General features: G+C 42.2%; 1 protein-coding gene across 8 annotated transcripts in view; it reads right to left on the minus strand.

Moving 5' to 3' along the window:
* Nucleotides 1-22,315, minus strand: part of LOC124113358 (prominin-1-like) — a 589,013-nt gene that overhangs the window by 544,208 nt on the left and 22,490 nt on the right. For 7 of the 8 annotated variants that reach the window (XM_046473653.2, XM_046473656.2, XM_048393445.1 and 4 more), the window contains exons 2-4: nt 15,384-15,702; nt 6,459-6,511; nt 4,853-5,058 (exon numbers count right to left, since the gene is read on the minus strand). In XM_046473653.2, coding sequence (XP_046329609.2) covers nt 4,853-5,058; nt 6,459-6,511; nt 15,384-15,657 — 533 coding nt within the window. In that variant the 5' untranslated portion in view covers nt 15,658-15,702. Of the gene's footprint in view, nt 1-4,852; nt 5,059-6,458; nt 6,512-15,383; nt 15,703-16,713; nt 16,718-22,315 lie in introns of all 8 variants that reach the window. The other variant, XM_048393444.1, reaches the window with a different exon arrangement.

A 22,315-nucleotide genomic window follows, 5' to 3' on the forward strand; every position in this document is an offset into this window, starting at 1 on the left:
AGGCGCAGACACAAGCATATCACAAGCAAATCATGCCAAGATTGACAGCTGCACAGCGTCATGAAGCCATTGGAATGATCCGAGCGGGAATGAGGCAACAACAGGTGGCAACACATTTCCAATGCCATCGTAACAGGATATCGGCATTGGTGAGGCGTTATCAGAACACAAATGACGTTGCCAACCACCCACGTTCAGGACGTCCCCGAGTAACGACGCCAAGACAGGACAGATGGATTCGAGTTACACGCCCACGACACAGGTTCCAAACGGCAGTAATGACGTCCCAGACAATTCCTGGACTGCACCATATCCATCCCAACACTGTCAGGAATCGTTTACGTCAGTACGGGATTCGACCACGACGCCCTGCCATACGTCCCATCCTGACACACCGTCATCGAGTCAACCGTCTAAGATGGTGTCGAAATCATGTTCGCCAACCTCGAATATGGTGGAGAAATGTTGTCTTTACAGATGAATCGAAGTTCAACATTTCCCACAGTGACGGGCGCCAACGTGTCTACCGGCGTTTGGGAGAACGTTATGCACGCAACTGTATTGTGAAGAGGAATCGTTTTGGATGTGGCTCTGTGATGATTTGGGGTGGGATAACAGCACGGCACCTAACCCCTTTGGTGGTTGTTCAGGGCAATCTCACCGGTGTTGGCTACAGAGATCAGATTCTGAGGCCTGTGGTCATTCCTTTCCTGCAACGTCATGGCCCGGGATTGACATTTCAACAGGACTACGCTCATCCTCACACGGCTAGGGTCGCAATGGATTTCCTTCACCATAACAATGTCATGTTACTGCCATGGCCTGCAGTTTCTCCAGATCTCTCCCCAATAGAGCATGTGTGGGATGAAATGGAGCGCCGTCTGCGTCGTCTTCCACATCCTCCAGATAACGTCCGTGACTTGGCACAGGATTTGAGGAGGATATGGCAGGCCATTCCCCAGGCCTTCCATGCCCATTTGGTGGACTCCATGCGTCGCCCATGCACTGCTGTGATTCACGCACAGGGTGGTCATACCCGTTATTGACTTTGTGACTTTGTCGTATGACCCCCTACTCCATTTTGATGTTCTGACATCATCGTAACAGATGTTTTTCAGGTCCCGTTGACATTTTCTTATGGTCCGATTATTCAGCTGCTACAGCGTCTGCATCATTTTGTTCTTGCTGGGTTGTATTTCAATCCAGAATATATTTTCTCCGTGCACAGTTTCTTTATGTGGCTAGTATACATAACCGCAAAAGAAACGTCACCCAAAGTAACATTGCATGAAAAGTTGTAATTTAAATATCTGGTCAAAGTTTCTAAAATTTAACATTACCTTTTCCGGAAACGGAAACTTGAGTTTTGTGTGAGTTCTGCGCAAATTGAAATGCACATGCGTTACCCCATTTCTTGCCCTATAAAAGTCCGACCAGATCGGATAACATTCATTCGTTATTGAATTGCTACCACATGCCAAGATTGACAAGAAATCAGCGACACCAAGCCCTTTTACAATTGCAAGCTGGACAAACCGCCTGGCAAGTAGCCAATGTATTTCATGTCCAGATAAGGACCATATACAGGTTCCAGCAACGGTACCAGACCATCAACACTACAGATGACCGACCACGTAGTGGAAGACCAAGGGTCACCACTCAACGTCAGGATCGTCAGATTGTGCGACAGCATCTTTAAAATCGCCTTGTTACTGCTGCAGAAACTGCTTGACAGACCATGGGGACACACCAGGGACACATTAGTGCAGACACCGTGCGTCAACAATTGACGAGCAGACACCTCCACTGTCACAGGCCACACCGAGGACCCATTCTGACACCATGTCATCCTCTTCTGTCTTCAGAGGGCAACATAGCACCGGAGAAGAGTCCTCTTCTCAGACGAGAGCCGTTACTGTATCTCAACACCAAATGGCAGAGAGAGAAGAGAGAGAGTCCTGCAACACCGTGGGGATCGTTATTCGGATGCTTATATTGTTGAGAGAGACTCGTGGGGTGGTCCAAGCATCATGGTGTGGGGTGGAATTGGTCTTGCACAGAGGGTTGGCCCTGTGGTCTTCCAGAACATATGTCCAGGGAGAGGCAATGGTGTCACAGCAGCTTGGTCCATTGATCAAGTCTTGAGACCACACGCCATACCTCATTTGGCACGTCACCGCAACCACGAGTTTCAGCATGATTATGCCCGTGCCCACATTGAGCGAGCAACAAGAGACTTCCTCCAGCAGAATGGCATCAGAACAATGCAGTGGACTGCCCTCAGTCCCGATTTATATCCCATAGAGCACCTAACCGACGAGATTCAAAGACGTCAGGCGCTCCTCAGAGTATGGGCTGAAGTGCCTATGGCCTTCATCAACCGCCTCATCCATTCCATGTATCGACATTGCACGGCAGTCATCAATGCACATGGCAGACACACAAGACGGTAATATTCGGTCAGATTACTGAAGGTACAACTGAGGACGGCAAAGTGTCTCAGTACAAGTACTTTTCTGGAGCTGGAGCTTATCTGCAACCCTGTTGAGAACCATAGTCTGATCCTCTGTATCAAAAAGCTACAGGAAGAAGAGGCGGGTAAAGAATGGCAATCGAGAAGATCTTCATGCTGTACTGGTTCGGGAAACGAAACCGAAGTAGCTGTCGATGTCATGGTAGGATGCATGTTCCGGAGTAGTAGCCATAATATCTGGTGGGTGAGTCATGTGGGAAGACCGCTGACATTATCGCTTGAAAAAGCGACTGAAGCTGTGTAGTTACATTAATAGGATTCAGCGAAGTAGGAATTGAAGATGGAGAATGCTGTAAAGTCATTGTGGTGCAGTCGTCAGGTGTGTCTTTAGGCAAGGGACATCTGCTCACAGTGGTAGAGCAGCGACAGTGGTTGAGAACGGTAGTCCGGAAAGGAAGGATCATAAGAGTATCCTTGCCAAGGTGGAAGGATGTCCATAAGCTGAGGATAGCGATCCCAATTGTGAGTAGTATGAACATAAGCAGGAAACAAAGCCAGGTTCCAAGTTAAATCACGGTGCAGATAATGATAGTCGTAAGAACGCGATCGATCCCGTAAGTGAGAGTCCGGATAACTGGAAGAGGAAGAAGGAGCCAAATGAGATGATCTACCCTATGATCAACTCATAGTGTCCATCCCCAGAATCAAGAGAAGATTCAGAAATGTCGTTGGGTGAGGAACAATGAGTAGATGATCAAGCTCCTGATGGCAATCTTAAGATCAGTATCCTATGATGCAGGTTTGACAAACCTTAGGCAACATACGTCCTTAGAATCATGCCAATCCTGTGAAAGTCGCTTTCGGGATGTTTGCCAATCCTTAGATCCAAACTTCGAGGATCCAGAGAGGTTGGCTGAACCTTGGTCGAAGACTAAGTGCTTGATACGTGTCAATCCGCAGATGTTGCTGATCCCAAGAGGTTCGACAAACCTTAGAAGTGTGTGGGTCCAATGATGAATGAAGACTCTTTGAAGCATGAATCTGGTAGGTTCACTAAATCGTGGAATGCCGATGCCTAACCTCTGAAGCTTGATACAACTACGAAGCATGCACTGCAAAGCTTTCCCGTTGAATGCTGTTTCGTTGATCAAACCTGTTCGGAGGATTGCCGATCTTCATTATAACCGTCATTGGAATACGAGGTCGACAAGTCAGATTAGTGATCAAGAGAAGACAAAATGCCTGTAGAGGGGTCCCATAGGAGGTAGGATTGTATTAACACCCTCTTATGACATAAGCTTCGAGTTTTTAACAGCTGGCGTGGCCCTTGTGGCGTGGCATGGCGTGGCGTGGCGTGGCGTGGCGTGGCGTGGTTCATCAAAAGCAAGGTGACAGAGGCCAATGTTAAAGCGATTACTTTCGGAGGGATCCCATCTAGTTGCAAGCACTTTACGGACGTACATATCCGATGGTAGGTTCGGACAGCAAAAACACTATTCTGCAAGTCAAGCAAGCGAGACTACACACTGCTTGATCATCCATGGTCCATTATGGTACGTTCATGAGGAAATTCACCGAAAGGTAGCTGAAGATTTTGCAGGTAAATACATTAGAAAAATCAGGTCGTTTAACCTGTAAGCACATAGACGTCCTTACAGCTTTGAAAGAGAATAAGCAGGCTGGGGAATAACATGTTGAGCCTGGGTAGGTCAGTTAGCATACAGAATGTGTGTGACCAAGATTGTTGGGGGGGGGGGGACCAGGGTGATGTGAGTTATGTTCCGGTGAATTGCTTTTTAGAAGCTGGAAACCTTTGTTGAAGCATGTTTTCCAATTAGTATTGAAGAAAGAGACATGCATAGTGTGAAATAGGATAAGTTTAAAAATTGAATATATATTATTATGTTGAGTCCCACTACAAACTAATCATGAACCAAATTTCATTACATTTTGAAGAAAATGGCTGAGTAATAATAGTAATAAATAAGGTAAGGATAATATCGGTCACAATGAGTGATTGAAAGCTGGCTTTGCACATTTTTTTTTAAATGTTGCAAAAGACCCTTGACACCCAATGGCCTAGTTGATGGCTCTTGGACTGAACTAGTGTTTATTCATAAACAAGTTCCATGGCTGTTTTATACAAATCTTTGATGTTAACAAGGGACAAGGGACATCATTTCACTGCTATTTATAAAGCCCTATGGGCCTCCAAAGTCCACTAGTCCATATAATGATATAATGAAATAGCAAAACCCTTAACAAATAGCAAATTTCAACTGGTCCTTATTATAATTTAACTATTGGGGAGTTTTGCAAGAACTATTGGACCAGTGCCAAGTCTAACGCTGTCTTAATTGATTCTTATGAAAAACTGACCTTGTCATTACCACCAGCAGCAGAAGAACAACACCAAAAATCTTCCTCTTACATGAAGCGCTTGGGTCATCTTTATGGATCCGTTTTCCACCACAGTTGCCACAGCAGCGACAACAGCAGAAGCAGCAACCAATTAAGGGGAAGATGACAATAAATAGCAATCCAACTACAATGGCTAGCCCATAGCCTAAATAGTCCAATGCTACCTGTCAAATGAAAACAAAAACATGAAAAATAAATACACAGGACCCTCAGGTTAACAGCAGGTGGAGAATGAAATGGCACCTTTGATCAAAATGTTAACTTCATATGTTGTGAGATTTGTTAAATCTAAACCAATAAGAAGACCTGCCTATATCATATGTCATTTGCAAATAGTGCCACAGAACTTTAGCCCAATATGGATGTGTAATCAACAACTGACAATGTGAACATACAGATGCTTAAAAGTTGCTGCCAATATTGTTTGCCAAATATTGTTTGCATTAACACAAAAGGCTTAATTAGATCTGCGTACTGTTTGAAGGATTTGGGTGTGGCTTTGTTGTCAATGGCACAACCAATAGTCTTTGCAAGTTGCCCCTCAAAGTGAAAAGTTTGGACCATAAACTGAACAGTAAATTTACATGTTTGTCTTGTGCAGTTTACAGTTGCAGACATACATAACGTGTGACAAACCTTGCACTCTGATGACATTAAATGTCCCCAAATGTCACAAATGTTACTTGCCTGACAATGTCACATGATCAGAGATGCCCAGTTACAAGGGGTACCGCCTAAGAAGCTGATCTTAAATCAGTGAAGCCAGCTATTGGTAATATTTTACTACCTCAACAAGGGTAATATGTACAAATAATTGAGAGGTGGCAGTTAAATTAAGATCCTTCAGCAATCATGAACTAAACAGATTCTAAACAGTCCTCAAGAATACCACCAAGGATATGTAATTGTGGACCCAGTTGTAACAAACCTTTATCAACAAACTGGTTCATTAAACCCTTATGGTTTATTAAAGTCTTAATACTTCATTAGTAAAGTGGCTACATAAATATGAATAGTCTTGTACAAAGCCTTAATTGAACCTTCATTGACAAACTGAAATTGATTAATAGGAGCAACATAAGTATCAAGTAATATTTCAGAAAACATGAGGAGCAATGGGGTAACCTAGTGGTTAAAATGTTGAGTCAGTTGTTATTCCTCTTCCTTACACTGGAGCAGAGCTAGGAGTGCCCATATGACTTGGACTTAACAATTTTTATGAATACATGAGGGCATGGGAAGCCCAGTCGTCTGGTGCGCTGCATTTCATTGTGAAGAGTTGCATCCCTTGCCTAAGCCAGAAACTTATGATCGTTGGTTCGAACCCTGGTTCGCCCCAATTGTGTATCTAGGTATTGTCAGTACCATACACACACAAGTGGGTTTCACCACGCCTTGCCACAACTTGAATACTGTTCAAAGTGACCTTTCACTCACTCTCACTCACTCACTCACTCATTCACCCACCCTACCACTCACTCACTCACCCAAATCCCACCCACCCGACTACCAACTCACTCACTCACCCACTCACCAACTCACACAATCAGGACTTTATACTCACCCCTTGTGCTTCAGCCATATCAAAATGTCCATTCTGGATCTTTTCAATCAAGTCTGGAAAAAGAAACACTCTACATGGTTTTGGATTGTGAAACTTCTGTCATAAATGTTTTCTGAACATTTTAAAACAGCATTTGACCGATTTTTGTCAAATTTGTTCATTGACCCAATTTAGTATTCATTTGCCATGAAACTTGAATGAATTTGATTTCAGGATTAGAAAAATATATGGTCCCAAGCTCTTTTCTTTCTTTCTTCACATAATGATAATAATGGACTTACATAATCCCCTACAACCTCACATGTTTTGTTGGTATGGGGACACACAGCAGTGGAGTCCTATCCCTGGAATCCGCGACCACTTTGTTCCTACCATTTTTTTATGATGGATTTTTTAACTGACACGTTAAACTAAAAAATTAGCCCCCATGACCCTCTGGAAAATGATGGCTAACTCTGCCAGAAAGTAAAATTCAAAATGGCCGTCAACACCATTTTGAATAGCATGAAATAGTATGTCTCTGGAAGAATATCAGCCACAGACACACATAAGGTGTCTAATTTCACTAATATAAACATGGCAAATCCATTGGAATCATTATTTTTTACATTAGAAGCAATTCTGACCTTGAATTCCAAGATGGCTGCCGGCTGCCATCTTGAAAAACAGAACATATCATATCTCGAATACTAGATGGGCTACGAGAACAAATGAGGTGTCTTATCTAACTTATTCTAACATGATAAAATTATTGGAATGGTTAATTTTATCCTTGGGATCATATTTATCTAAATAGTAAATATTCAAAATGGTCGCCAACAATGTAGGATATAAGGTATACTCAGCTACAAAAGAAACGTACATGCCGGATAAGTTTGAAGGGTTATATCTTGGAAACTATATGAGCTAGAAAGATATTTTTGTAGGTGATTAAAGCTATAATGTTGAATTTAACAAATCTATTAGTAACGACCAAAATTGATCATGCTAAAGTATTAAACATTAATTTTGCGTTTCTTTGAGTTAAGCGTTTCTTTAGCAATTGGGTATAGTATTGTCATACCTTAAGAAATGATAAACCGATTGTAATGATCTTGGTATGAATATGCCCTACCTAACGGTCATCTTCATCCAATGTGTAATTTGATATTGGTCAATATCTAAGGATTGAGGGGGAAATTGTCTGTTTGACCTCAACAATTTGTTTGAAGCACAACATCAACAACCTAAAACTGATTTTGAATGTTAAAGCAAATAACTTAATGTTAAGGTAGTTATTATAAATTCTGTAAAGAATATATTATTTTCAGATGCCAAGTAAAACATTTTGCTATATTTGATTCGGTATCAGGTGCCTATTAGTCACTGCATTGTAGTAATAGATCTAAATAAAGCTTTTGTAGTGGTAATAGTGATCCCGTAGATCTTCCTCTTCCATATCCATTAAAATGGCAGAGGCAGATGATGGACCTAGCAGAAGTTATGATTGTGCTCCATTAAAGCGGAAACAAAAATCATTCTTCTGTATGCTGTGAGAATGCCTGCCCTGAAGGTGACAATATTGACAATATGACTCCGGCTAAATGGAATACCATGAAAGAAAAGGCCACAAAATGTGAAGGACTGGAAAAATTTGGAAATGTTGGTGGCACAGTAGACATGCATAATTCTTGTTATGTGACATAATCCAGTGGCAGCAAGCTCTTGCACTCTCAGAACCACTTGTCAAAATCTTAACAAAGCATGTGCAGAGTGGAAGACTCAGATGATCTAGTCCCACAGGCACCAAAAAAACAACGTTCCAGTATTGGTTGCCTTCATAACAAGGAACGCTGCATTTGGTGCATGAAAGAAGCCAAACCCCAAATATACTGAACAACAAAAGTTCCTGCGACACTGAATAAGATTTAATGCAAAATTATGTTTTTTTACCAAATCTGAAACAATTTCGGTTTGCAACAGATAAAAGACTCCTATAAGTGTTCAAATGGTTTAATTTGCCATACTGACTTCAGAAAATGCGTGATTTCATAAAAACCATGAACATGCCAAAATGTCAATTTACAAATCAATAGCGTGTGTGTCCACCTCTTAGTCTCATGGAATTGACCAGGTGTCGCACAAAGTCCTGTGGGATATCTGTCCATATCTGCTGGAGCATGTTTCGAAGTTCCTGGAGTGTCTGTGGAACACGTGGTTGGCGTCGAAGGGGCCGATCCATCTCATCCCACATGTGCTCAATTGGTGAGAGATCAGGGGAGCGAGCCGGCCAGGGGATGACATTCACGTTGTTTTGTTGAAGAGAATCCCGAACAAGTCAAGCCATATGAGGCCGGGCGTTGTCATGTTGAAAGGTAATGCCTGGGCCATGACGACGCAAAAACAGTAGAACAACAGGGCCGATGATCTTGCCGCGGTACCGCTGTCCATAGAGATTTCCCTCTACCACTATCAAACGGGTCCTCTGTCCTGCTGTAATCCCACCCCATACCACAATGATTGATGTAACGTTTACCTCTACGTTGGTACACTTGAATCTGAATGGTGTTTCTGTGGACGTTAAATTGTCTTGCAACATCACGTTGAATCGATCCTGCTTCAAGCATACCAATGGCTTGCAGACACTCATTTTCGGACAGGCGCGGCATTTCATGTTGAAAGGTAATGCCTGGGCCATGACGACGCAAAAACAGTAGAACAACAGGGCCGATGATCTTGCCGCGGTACGGCTGTCCGTAGAGATTTCCCTCTACCACTATCAAAAAGGTCATCTGTCTTGCTGTAATCCTACCCCATACCATAACGCTGCCACCCCCAAACCGATCTTCTTCCATGACACAAGGATTGACGTAACGTTCACCTCTATGTCGGTACACTTGAATCCGTCCAATTGTCTTGCAACATCACGTTGACTCGATCCTGCTTCAAGCATACCAATGGCCTGCAGACAGGTGTGGCATTTAGTAATGTTGAATAATTGCGTAATTTTGTTGTTTTTCTGAGTGGTTGTTGTCAGCAGGATGCTAAACAATGCATATGGAATCCCGTTAACGCACATGTTTTTATACCCATTCTTGGGTAGTGAATTGGATGGGGCTTGCATAAAAGTCAACTTTTGCATGGAATGCATGCTTTTCTGTAGCAGTTGCATGTTTGTGACTTGATTCCATACATGTACTACAATATTGAAAACCAAACTTTACTTGTTTGAAAAATACACTAAAATATTGGTGTCACAGCAACTTTTGTTGTTGAGTATGGAAGGATCGTGACAAGCAGCTAATTCTGCACTCAACAAAAGATGCCTGGAGAAGGTTTAAGCTTCACACCATCCATCTGGATGATGGAACCATGAGAGAGAGACTCAACACTTTAATAGATTCTATCCCAGATGCTGAAACAGCATTTGGAATTGAAATACGGTATCATTGTGGATGCTGGCGAAAGTATCACAGTGACCATAAGGATATCACTGATGAAAGTGCTCGGCATCTCCAGCGGGTGAACCTTCGAGAAGCCAGAGTATTTTCTTCAATCATGTTCATCAAGTAATTTCCAAAGATCATGAATTCCGTACCGTACAAAGTCTCCTGAATGATTACAGGCGCATCATCTCAAATTTTGGGCATAATTCAATAGTTAAATCAAGCTACTTAAAAGAACATCTGATCAAAGAATTTGGTGAAAGCATTGGATTTCATGAACGCAATCAGAAGAATCAGAGTGAACTGGTCTGTGATACCACAGTAGGAGGAACATATGTTGAGGCTGCAATATAGTCACTTGGTGTCAGCAATGATCAGCTAGCTATGAATGTTGCAGCACGACTCAAGGAGCAAGTCATAAGCACTAAGACTGTCCCCTGGCCTTCATACATCCATGAACTGGAGAGAGAAGAAGGAACTGAGTGAACTTCTATTGAAGCTGATCACCTGGATGAAGCATTCAAAGATGGCTGTCATTGATGATTGTCCAACTGGCCGTTCAATAGCTTCTGTCATCACAAATTACATCACCGGAAAACACACTGCATTTGAGACAAATATGTCAGTCATGCTACATGGACTGACAAAAAGTAGGGAGATCATTGATGTAATGCACAAAGATGGTTTGGGCATCAGCTACAATGATGTTCTTATGCTGCGGGATTTCTGGGTAGCGACTGACCTAAAGCATTCATTGAATCGTTCTTTCGAGCTTGCTGAAGGCAAACCTGTTGTAGACAATGATGACTTCAAGAGTGACACCCACTGGTGCTGATCAACCTCACCACACTAACGTGATGTTTGTTCAACCAGAATCTTTTGATTCGGAACCGTTGGAGAGTCATGAAACTCGTCCAGTTCCCAGTGCAAAACTGGCCTAATCTCTCTGCCTCTCTCAAGGAACTTGGAAGTGAAATGCAGAAGATTGATCCATACAAAACAGTTAAGCGTGGAGAGCCACCCATCAGGGCAGAGACAGAAAACAACAGTATTCTTTTGGACACATCTACTCAGAGGACACGTGGTGTTATTCATGCACTGGCCAGGGCCCAAGATGACCTCTCAAGACCAAAGCCAGAAGAACAGCAAGTGCCTGGTTATAAAGGGTTTCATGCTAACATGTCACAACCACAAGAGAAGTGCCGCGCAATATACCACATGACACATTCTAACTGCCTGGTAAGACCATCCTCTATGATGTGAAGTGCAAACTTGCTAAGTCAAGATCATATCTTGTAAGGTTCTCCACAGAAACTATTGATAGTTTACATGAAGTTAGTGTGCCATATGTACCTCATTTCTCTTTCTTGATTTTGGTCATTGGTCACGTGGTTTGGCAGCCATATTGGATTCAAGGTTTTCACAGTGTTTTTTGAGTACCTGTCTTCAAACGCAAATAACTCTGAGTCCATTGCATGAAATGCTTTCAAACTCTCTGATAATTGTCTCCATACATAACACATCAAACGGTAATAGCCGATTTTGGATATCTTTTTAGTTGCGGAAATATTGGATTTTGATTTTGATCATTTTTGTCACCGAAATTTTACTTTAAAGATCATATCTTGTAAGGTTCTCCACAGAAACTATTGAAAGTTTACATGAAGTTAGTGTGCCATATGTACCTCATCTTTTGTTCTTGGTTGCATGCTAAAAGTAACACTGCTTCGTGGTAATATTGACAAAATACCGAATACATTGCTCAGAAAACCTAGGATTATCTCCCTTTCACTGTCAAGTGTCTTTTGCAGTATGTTTACTACCCTTGAAGATGAGGGTGAGATTTGGTCTTCAGCAACCCATGCTTGTCTTAAGAGCCGATTATCAGGATTCGAACATTGTCTGGGTGGTAAATGGGTTTAGAACACTCTGGTTAACTCTGGCACACGCCAATTTCGTAGCGGTGATGTCCTGCAAATGGTCACTATCTTTTGACGGAGTTGGTACAAGCAAACCATATGCGGATTCTAACATGGTCGAAGTCAAACATGGGTTAAGAAAACACTGGGACATGTGGTGATGTCTCACAAGCGGTTTATTACATTTGATGGCATTGGTACAAGCAAACCATTTGAAGATTCGAACATGGTCTAAGTTGGAATTTGGTTAAAACATCATGGGACACCCAGGCACATGTCAATTTAGTAGTGGTGATGTCTCACAAGAGGTTCCTTACATTTGACGGCGTTGGTACAGGTAAACCCTTTGAGGATTTGAATATGAATGAGGTCGGAAACAGGTTTAGCAATTTATCTCAGCAATGCGACAGGAACCCGGGGCCCGGACGAACGCAGAACGCTAATTCGTTTGACTGGAGCCCAACTGACAAAGAAGTTACAGCCTGTTAAAGAGTCACCAAGCCGAAAGGCTGAAGAGCCCCAGTGTAATCGTTTGATTTAATACTATTATTATTCCGCCGATTTTTGTACCAGAGCTAGCAAAAGAACCACTGGCTTGATTTGGTTCAAATTTTGTATGTGTGTGAAGACCGGTGAATACTAGATTCCGCCAAAATCCCAAAGCCGTAGGCCCAAAGGCTAAGGGCAGATAACTAATATACAAGAATTTTTTGAAGATGTATTCCGCCCTATTGCTCCGCAACCGCTTACCCAATTACTTTGAAACCTTGCATGTATCTGCTGCGTGAGCTGCTTGACATTTTTTGTTCTTTGACTTTGGTCATTGGTCACCCTGGTTTGGCAGCCATATTGGATTCAAGGTTTTCAGTGTCTTTTGGGTACCTGTCTCCATGGCAAACAACTTTGAGTCAACGGCATGAAATCCTTTCAAACTTTCTGATAATTGTCTCCATACATAACACATCAAACAATTATAGCCGATTTTGGATATCTGTTTTAGTTGCAGCCATATTGGATTTTGATTTTGATCATTTTTTTTCACCGACATTTTACTTTAAAGATCATATCTTGTAAGGTTCTCCACAGTAACTATTGATAGTTTACATGAAGTTAGTGTGCCATATGTACCTCATTTTTTGTTGTTTGACTTTGGTCATTGGTCACCCTGGTTTGGCAGCCATATTGGATTCAAGGTTTTCAGTGTTTTGGGGGCACCTGTCTTCAAACGCAAATAACTCCGAGTCCACTGCATGAAATGCTTTCAAACTTTCTGATAATTGTCTCCATACATAACACATCAAATGTTAATAGCCCATTTTGGATATCTTTTTTAGTTGCGGCCATATTGGATTCAAAGTTTTCACATTGTCTTTTGGGCAACTGTCTTCAAACGCAAAAAACTCCGGGTCCACTGCATGAAATGCTTCCAAACTTTTTGAGAATTGTCTCCATCCATCATGTTTGTACAATAAGCATGAAATATGACATGTCCAGTTGTGTGCAATGCATTAGCTCCTGGGAACTATGTTCACTGGACCTTTTAGTAATGGCCTAATTGCAGCACTAAAAAAGTTATTACTGGTGTTGTTTTGCCATCTGCAGTTTATGATAGAATATGTTACTGTATTTGTAATGAGTAAGGATGAGACATATGGACGAACAACTTCTTTATTACAATTAGGAGCGATGGTTTCAGTGTAGGTTCTAACACCCTTATCAGGCAAGTGAAGTACAGAGTATGGTTGACAAGACTATATAGTGTTTATACACTTGAGTAGGTTAAAGATCAGTTACACTGTTGTATTTGTAATGAGTTGTGTTTCTGCATGAAGTTAGTCAGTGAATGCAACGACTGTGTCCATGACACTTTTGGAGGAACATACACTCAAGCAATCCAGAACTTACCAACAAGAAAAGGAAATGTATTCAATACTGTGAGATGACATTATCTGCCAAATTTGGTTGCCATTGAAACTTGAATTTTTTTATTTTTTTAAAATCCCAAACTATCAAAAGACACCAGTTCACAACTAGATCTATCTATGTGGCAAGTTTGGTGAAGAAATATGGTACGGTTTTCAAGATCTGCTCCCGAAACGAAATGTGACGGACGGACGGAAGGACGGACGGAAGGAAGGAAGGACAGACGGACGGCTGGACGGTCGGACGGACAGCACCCATTCCTATATCCCCCTTCCACTTTGTGGCGGGGGATAATAACTGAATATTTAGGCATTTTTTAACATTGCCTAAGTGAAAATTATATATTTCTTACATTTTACACAGTGACTATAACATGTACTCATGAAAAATAAGCAATGTTCAGGTGAAATATTTAGTTTGTGTTACAAGTAAAAATATGGTAAACGAATAACAAACAATACAAGCAAGTGACTATCAAAACTTGGTCACCATAACTGATGCCATTTCCAAATATACCTACATTACCTCATTATTATTTCCAAGGCAAACCAGTATTTCATTTTGTTTATCGCGAAAAATAGTACAGATTCCTGGTACTCACAGGGAAAAAACAATAACAAAGGCAACAACCAGACCCAGGGAAATGTGGTAGATCAGTGTCCCTTTAACTGTACACGATCATCCCATCATTGGTGGATGTGATGCCAAGGCAGCCTTACATCCCTCCAAGATCTAACCAAAAGAGGCAGGCTGCAGGATGAACACAAATCAAAGAGCTTGGTTTAGACGAACTAACTCAACTCCCACAAGCTCAGCTGTCAGAACAACAATGTCATGCCAGGTATACCTCTCATATTCCCCGTCCCTCTACATCACTTTTACATGGACACATCAGTCGGAGGAAGGTTCGCTCCTTAGCATGACATCAGAGTACAGGAGAAATGTCTACATAAGACAGGAAGATGCATTTAAACTGTCTGGAAAATAGAGCGATATTTCAAGCTATTTCCAAATATGGCAAATTTGGCTACTTCAGTCTTCAGTGCTGATCACGATAGACAAAACCACAGTGGTAGCATACATACTGCATCAAGGGGGCACAAGGTCTCACTCTCAGCTTTTGTTGAAATAAGTTACAAATTTATTTGGTTTGCCTTGGCAGACTCGATGAGTTGCAGGATGGAAGCACGTCACACACTTGCAGATTGCCTGTCCTGGAAGAACAAAGGTCCTCCATCCGTAGATATTCAAGTGGATAACCTCCCACATCTCGATCTATTCGCCTCCAAAAACAGGCTTCTTGTGTATGTCAGCCCAGTACCAGACCCATTAGCCATCGAGGTCAATGCACTATCCATGAGCGGGGAAGGAATGTTTGCCTACGCATTCCACCCTAGGTGTCTCCTGGACAGAGTTCTGAGGAAAATAGAGGACACTGATTGCATGATCATACTGATAGCTCCAGCATGACCAAAAAGACTGCCAGATGGCCTAGTTCAATGCCTTTGCAGTCTATCCGAACCTTGTAAATCATCTGACAGAGACCTGCAGCTAAGTCTTGGCAAAACGACTGAGGTCCTGGTAAGGCCCTGCAAAAAAGAGACTCCACGTATCAATGTTCCCTGATTCTGCAAAATCAAATCTCAAACAAGACTTACCGTAAGGAAATCCCTTTTGAAGGCATGTATTGATAAAACTCCTGGAAAAGTCAAATAGTGGACCCATTCCTCCATCACTGTATTCAGCATCAGCCTTATATGGTTCTCCTTGTGGAATGTCAGCCCATGTTATATTACCATGGTCATCAATAGAGTTTCCTACTGAGTCAGGAGACTGGATATTTGCGAGGACAGGGTCCATACTTGCAGCTGGTGTCAACAGTGATACATAGGTTAACAGCACCACAAATGATTTCTTTGTTGTTTTCATCATGCAGATGACTACCTTCTTTCAGTGCTATTTCAACTGCGATGCATCCTGAAAAAAATAAATAAATCTGTAAGGCTCTACTGCTTAATTGAACTTCAAGGTTAAAGATCATATAATGACTTACAGAAGATCATATGACATTCTACTTCCAGAGGACATCATTGCTTGTATCATTTATGAGATGTAAACACATATGTTACAGAATCTTTCATTATCCCAAAGTATAATGAATGGCCCAGTGAAACCTTACTGTAATAATTAACATAAAAATATCAAACACAATTAAGGACATCATTGATGAATACTTGTTGACATTCGTCAGCTGATAAAGGGTAGTATTAAAGACATTGGCTCATGTAAATGTCATGATAAACAGACATTTACCATGTTTACACAATAAGCATTAAAACTAAAGATGCCTGCAGAAGGGTGGAATAGACACTCCACATGGCAGTGCATCATGTTCATAATTCAGTTCAAGACAAAACATTCTTATAATTAGTCAAAATATGTGGCTATTCATATTGTCATTTCCCCAAACTGAAATATTGTGGCAAGTGAGCCAGGCCATTCTGCCACAATATTTCAAATTTAAATGTGACATTTCAAAGTATACTCACACGCAAAAGAAACGCAAGTGGTTTTAAGCAAATAGGTAACAAACAAGGAACCATAAATTGATACGAGTTTTAGCATGTAGTGAAGCCTGATGGTGTTATCAATATTTTTGGTTGCATTTTGGAAGCCCCGAGTAAAAACGCAACATAAAAAACGAATCGCCAAAACACTACATTTCAATGAATATGTGGGTATCATGCACCCATTTCTCGCGAAATCGAACATGCACGAACTGTAGTGGGTATAAAACTGTGGCCGATTCTTGGATCTACCACTTCTTGGTCAACCATACCACGCCTAACTCAAATTCAGAGAAACCAGGCTATCAGACGTTTGGACGCTGGACAGTCTGTCCAAGATGTTGCCCGTCATTTCAACGTTAACATAACCACAATTTACCGTCTCCTGCATCGATACAATGCTACACAGGCCACAGATGACCTTCCTCGGAGCAGTCGTCCTAGGGTCACCACACCTCGACAAGATCGGCAGATTACCCGTCAACACCAGCGACATCTGTTCCTAACTGCAAGTGAAAGTGCTCGACAGACCATAGGAACACATAATCGACACATTAGCCAGGACACTGTGATCCGACGTCTCCGTTCCAACAACCTCAGATGTCGCCGACCAGCATGTCGTCCTGTTCTCCAACCACGGCATCGACAAGCACGACTTCAGTGGGCACAGGGTCATCACAGTTGGCGTCATCGTGAGTGGAGGTGTGTCATCTTCTCTGATGAAAGTCGCTTTTGTGTCACCCATGCAGACGTAAGAGTCAGAATTTGGTGGCGTCGAGGTGATCGTTTCGCTTACAGAAATGTTGTGGAAAGGGATCCATGGGGTGGACCTAGCATCATGATATGGGCAGGGATTGGACTTAATGCGAGACTTGGACCCATGTGCTTTCTGAATGTTGGTCAAGGTTGGGGACGCAGCGTCACTGCTCAGCGGTATATCGACCAAGTGATCAGACCCCACGATGTTCCATTTTTTGCACAACATCAACAACACATTTTCCAGCAGGACAATGCTCATCCCCATGTTGCCTGAGCTAACAGGGCCTTCACAAATCATCTGATCCACTCAATGTACAGGAGATGTGTGGCAGTGATCAATGCTAATGGTGGTCACACCAGGTATTGACTGACATTTTGGGTATTGACCCGAAACTGTGTAAGCCCTTAACATTTGGAAAAAAACAATTATGTCATCTGCCTTTTAATCCATTAAACTGTCTTCAGTCAAATTTATGTCAATCTTGCCCTATTAGTATTTCTTGTCTTTACTGTTGAAAATACATAACATGTATACTGCATACTCGACTTGCGTTTCTTTTGCGTTTCTTTTGCGTGTGAGTTTATAAGTACCAGACCACAAACTTTACACAGTAGACAAGGCTCTGTAGCTCACTTATGATGAAATTGTTTAAGAATTGACTTTCACTTTGTGTGAGTTCATTCGATTAGAAACCTTCATAGAGTGAGGGCCAAACTGTATGAAAGTTGGACTGGCCCTCACACTATGTGACACGCCCCAGAGAGTTCGAAATGTCAGCTCCAGGCATGAGAAAGAATCAGTGGCACATTGGGGAGAGTGACCATTGAAAGCTGACATTTATGCTGAAATGTTTTAAAATAATGTTTGTACCCCCGCACCCCCGCACATCTCAAGGAATGCACGAAACGGGACTAGGCATAAATTTAGATATTTTTCGTATTTGATGTTCGCATTATTTTTCAGTAAATATATATATTTTTCTGATTTCAAAGGGAACTGATTTTACCGTGCAATATATCAATAATCAAGTAGTATCTGCCCATCTTCCCGAGGCAAGCATGTCCACTAGCCTATATCAAAGCCAAGTTTCTACACTTGCCACATCAAGGCCACTTTTCTTGGCTCGACCCTTGCCCCACCTCGCGTAGATCAAGAGTTGTGCCCCTTGTAATGAAAACGTGATATCCAATCAGATTGCTGTTATCTCCTATAGTTTCACCAAGTTGGTTGGTTTGTCGTTTTACGCCGGACTCAGCAATATTCCAGCTATATGACGGCGGTCTGTAAATAATCGAGTCTTGACCAGACAATCCAGCGATTGCTATCATGAGCATCGATCCACACAATTGGGATCGATTACATGCATCAACCAAGTCAGCGAGCCTGACCATCCGATCCCGTTAAGATAAGCACAAAGATGGCGCCAACCATAGGCAACGACCTAGTCGTTTAGATAATGAAACAATCGCGTTTTCATCCCTGACACAAAAACTTAGGTACTCATTTGGGGGTTTAAAAGATGGAAAAGACACATTCGTGTCATCAAAGACAGGCAGCGATAAATCACATTCATATGCAGGTGTACCAGTCATGGATGTTGATTTTGTGAAACGTTCTTTAATTGGACAATCGATATGTGCGATAGTCCAATCATATTTAGCACGAGAAAGTGGGTTTGATGTGGCAAGAGGGGAAACAAGTATTTGATATCTTCGGAAGATGGTGTCTGCCATGTAACACTGTGCCAATGTGCACCACATCCACGTGTGTTCTGACAGTATAGTCTTTTTTAAAAGAGCACTACTTTGGTTTCAGAATTTATAAACATTGTTAGCTCGCCAACTTACTTTGGTGACAAAGCGAAAGAAGCACTGCTTCGTGTGATCTGTACACACGAGTGTGGAGAATTGATAATCCCCTGTCTGTTTTCGATGTGCTGAGCAATCCCTGAGCTTGCCAGAACCACTGACAAAATGTCTCTCTGTATGTATGTATGTATGCATGTATGCAATATGTATACAATATGTATACAATATATACTACCGGGCAAAAGAAAGTTTTCACCGACTTCACTTGACCAAACACCAAAAACAAAGGCATATGTGAGATTTATGATGATTAATTTATAAACAGAAATCATTTTCCATGAATTAGAATGAAAATGCACTGTAATGCCGACAACAGGTCTTAAAACTTCATCCCTGTATCGCTGAGCATTCAGGTTTCCTCGGATGATAACCAGCCGTGTTGTAATCTGGCCTTCGTCGAAAAACCCGAACTCTGCCATCGTTCCTGAACAGACAGAACCAACTTTCATCTGTAAAGAGCACTCTCGCCCAGTCACGTCGCTGCCACCGATGTACAGTTCGTTCCCATTGCAGTCTGCGTTAAAGATGTAAACGGGTCAAGGCCATTCCACGGAAGGGTCGGTAGGCTCGTATACCAGCCGTACGAAGTCTTCGAAGGACTGTTCCTCTGCTGATGGCATGCCCAAGTGCTGTTGCCGCCGTTGACGTCGCCGTCACACATCTGTTTCGGAGGTGACTCTGCCGGTAATAGCGGTCTTCGGCCGGTGTTGTCACTCTCGGTCTTCCAGATCTTGGCCGAGTCTGTCCTGTCTGTTGGTAGCGGATTATCAACTTGCTGATGGTGGTCTGGGAGCAGTTGAAGGTTTTGACTATCTGACTGTGAGTAGCCCCCATATTTGCCATACCAATTGCTCTGTCTCGTTGCGCTTGTGTAAGTCTGGGCATATTCTTGGTGTTTTTTTGCTTACTGAATGCCTGCTCTGTCCAACGTCGGTATTCATGCCACAATCACGCACGTGCATTTGGACCAATGTCTCAAAATCACGTTTTGCACGTTTTCAACAATGCATGATTTAGAAAGCTGCGTTCGAAAATCTGCGTTGTGGTTGTGGTCATGTTGCATTTGGGCGAATGTTTTCTGCGGGGGTTCAAACCTGTACCAGCTTTTTGCTTTTTATACAACTATTTTTAAAGTGAAAACTTTCTTTTGCCCGGTAGTTTATATATATATATATATATATATATATATATATATATATATATATATATATATACTCTGGATTATTGAATCCAGAGTATTACATGCTCGAAAGCTTCCTCACATGACTTTGGACTCCCCAAGATCATCTCTGAAGCGACATTACCAGGGAAAAGTACAAGCCATTGTTCATTTAGGTGGAGTTCGAAGAGTGTTTAATTAGGGTCAGACGTACTTGGACATGCAGCAGGTATTCTATGGAATGTCGCCTCGAAGTATTAGAAAGTACGCTTTCACACTAGCAGAACAAAATTATTGTGACCATCCATTCAGCAAGACATCACAGACAGCAAGTACAGACTGTCTAGCTTCTCGGATATGCTTATCAGCAAACATCAACCATGGCAAAAGCATTTAATGGTTTCAAGTGCACTGGCATATGGCCTTATAACACTGAAGTATTTGCTGATGAAGATTTTAAAACACAGATTCTTCTATGAGCTCCAATCATGATGTGTTTCCTTCCACTTCCAGACATGCCACCTCCACTGGTGCAAGACAACTAGAACCAGCTCATCCATCAACCAGCTCTAGTCATGATAGCTCTACTGCTACTGGTGACCCAGAGCCACCTCAACCCTCTACCAGTTCCAGTCATTCCACCTCCACTACCTCTGTTGATAATGTCTCTTAATCTGAATTTACAGATGTTGAATCTCTTGAGAATGTGGGATCACTAACACAACAACTTCAAGGGCATCAAGGAACAGACAAGGCTGTTTATCCCCAGTTCCATGTCGCAAACTTGTTGCAACATCAAGCAGCAGCTTCAGGAGAGGAAGGGAAGACAATAAATTAGAGTCAGAGCAAAAAAACTCCATCACAATCGTTTTACTCATTGGGCCAGGCAGCGGTAGTTGCCATCTATGCTATCTGGGGCCAGGCAGCGGTAGTTGTCATCTATGCTATCTGGGGCCAGGCAGCGGTAGTTATCATCTATGCTATCTTGGGCCAGGGAGCGGTAGTTGTCATCTATGCTATCTGGGGCCAGGCAGCGGTAGTTGTCATCTATGCTATCTGGGGCCAGGCAGCGGTAGTTGTCATCTATGCTATCTGGGGCCAGGCAGCGGTAGTTGTCATCTATGCTATCTGGGGCCAGGGAGCGGTAGTTGTCATCTATGCTATCTGGGGCCAGGCAGCGGTAGTTGTCATCTATGCTATCTTGGGCCAGGGAGCGGTAGTTGTCATCTATGCTATCTGTGGCCAGGGAGCGGTAGTTGTCATCTATGCTATCTGGGGCCGGGCAGCGGTAGTTGTCATCTATGCTATCTGGGGCCAGGCAGCGGTAGTTGTCATCTATGCTATCTGGGGCCAGGCGGTGGTAGCTGCCCTAGGCCAGCAGCGGCAGCTGCTTTTGGCAGTGTGGCAGTTGCCAAGCAACGGTAGCGTTTCTTATAATTAAATATGCTACCAGGGCCGGGCAGTGCTAGCTGCCCTAGACCAGCAGCAGTAGCTGCTTGTCACCATTGGCAACAGTACCTTTTTCAAGTACTCAACTAGCAGCTTAGTAGCCCACTAAACCCTGCACACCCTCGGCCATTTAATAAACTCTCATCTGGTGTTATTTTTATAGGCACGGGCATCCATAGTTGTGTAGCCCTTGCCTCACATATCACGCAATAAACGTTATATAGACAATGATGGGAAAGCAAGAACAAAACAAAGTAATGGAATTAGATTCATAGATAGGTACAGTTTCTGTTATGTTCTCTGGACAGTTGAGCTAATGCAAACAATCCCGATAAGCTTTCAGTTGTTGGTGAGAAAGGGTATATATCCTTACGAATATATGGATGATTGGTCTAGGTTTGATGAAACTAAATCACCACCTCATTTTATAGTAACTTAACAGAATGGGGTGTAGTGATTATCATGATCTATACTTATATAAACCGATGTACTATTATATATAGTACATGCGTGAAATCGGTTGAGTAAATGATACAGCTCATCTTTGGACTTTTGTATTATATATAAATCTGAGATATTTAGAAAGACCTGTTTAAATCAATATGGCTTGGATACTATTCCAGTCCCAGGCTCTCGTGGGATGCGTTGTTGAAGAATACCGGTGTAGAACTAAAACTACGAACTGATTATGAGAAGCACTTGTTTATTGAGAAAAGATTAAGAGGTGGTATATCAATGACAGCGAAAAGATATTCTAAGGTCAATAATAAATTAGTAGAAGGACATG

The sequence above is a fragment of the Haliotis rufescens genome, unplaced genomic scaffold (genome assembly GCF_023055435.1).
Source record: "Haliotis rufescens isolate VD_foot unplaced genomic scaffold, xgHalRufe1.0.p SCAF_12, whole genome shotgun sequence".
NCBI classification, from domain to species: Eukaryota; Metazoa; Mollusca; class Gastropoda; order Lepetellida; family Haliotidae; genus Haliotis; species Haliotis rufescens.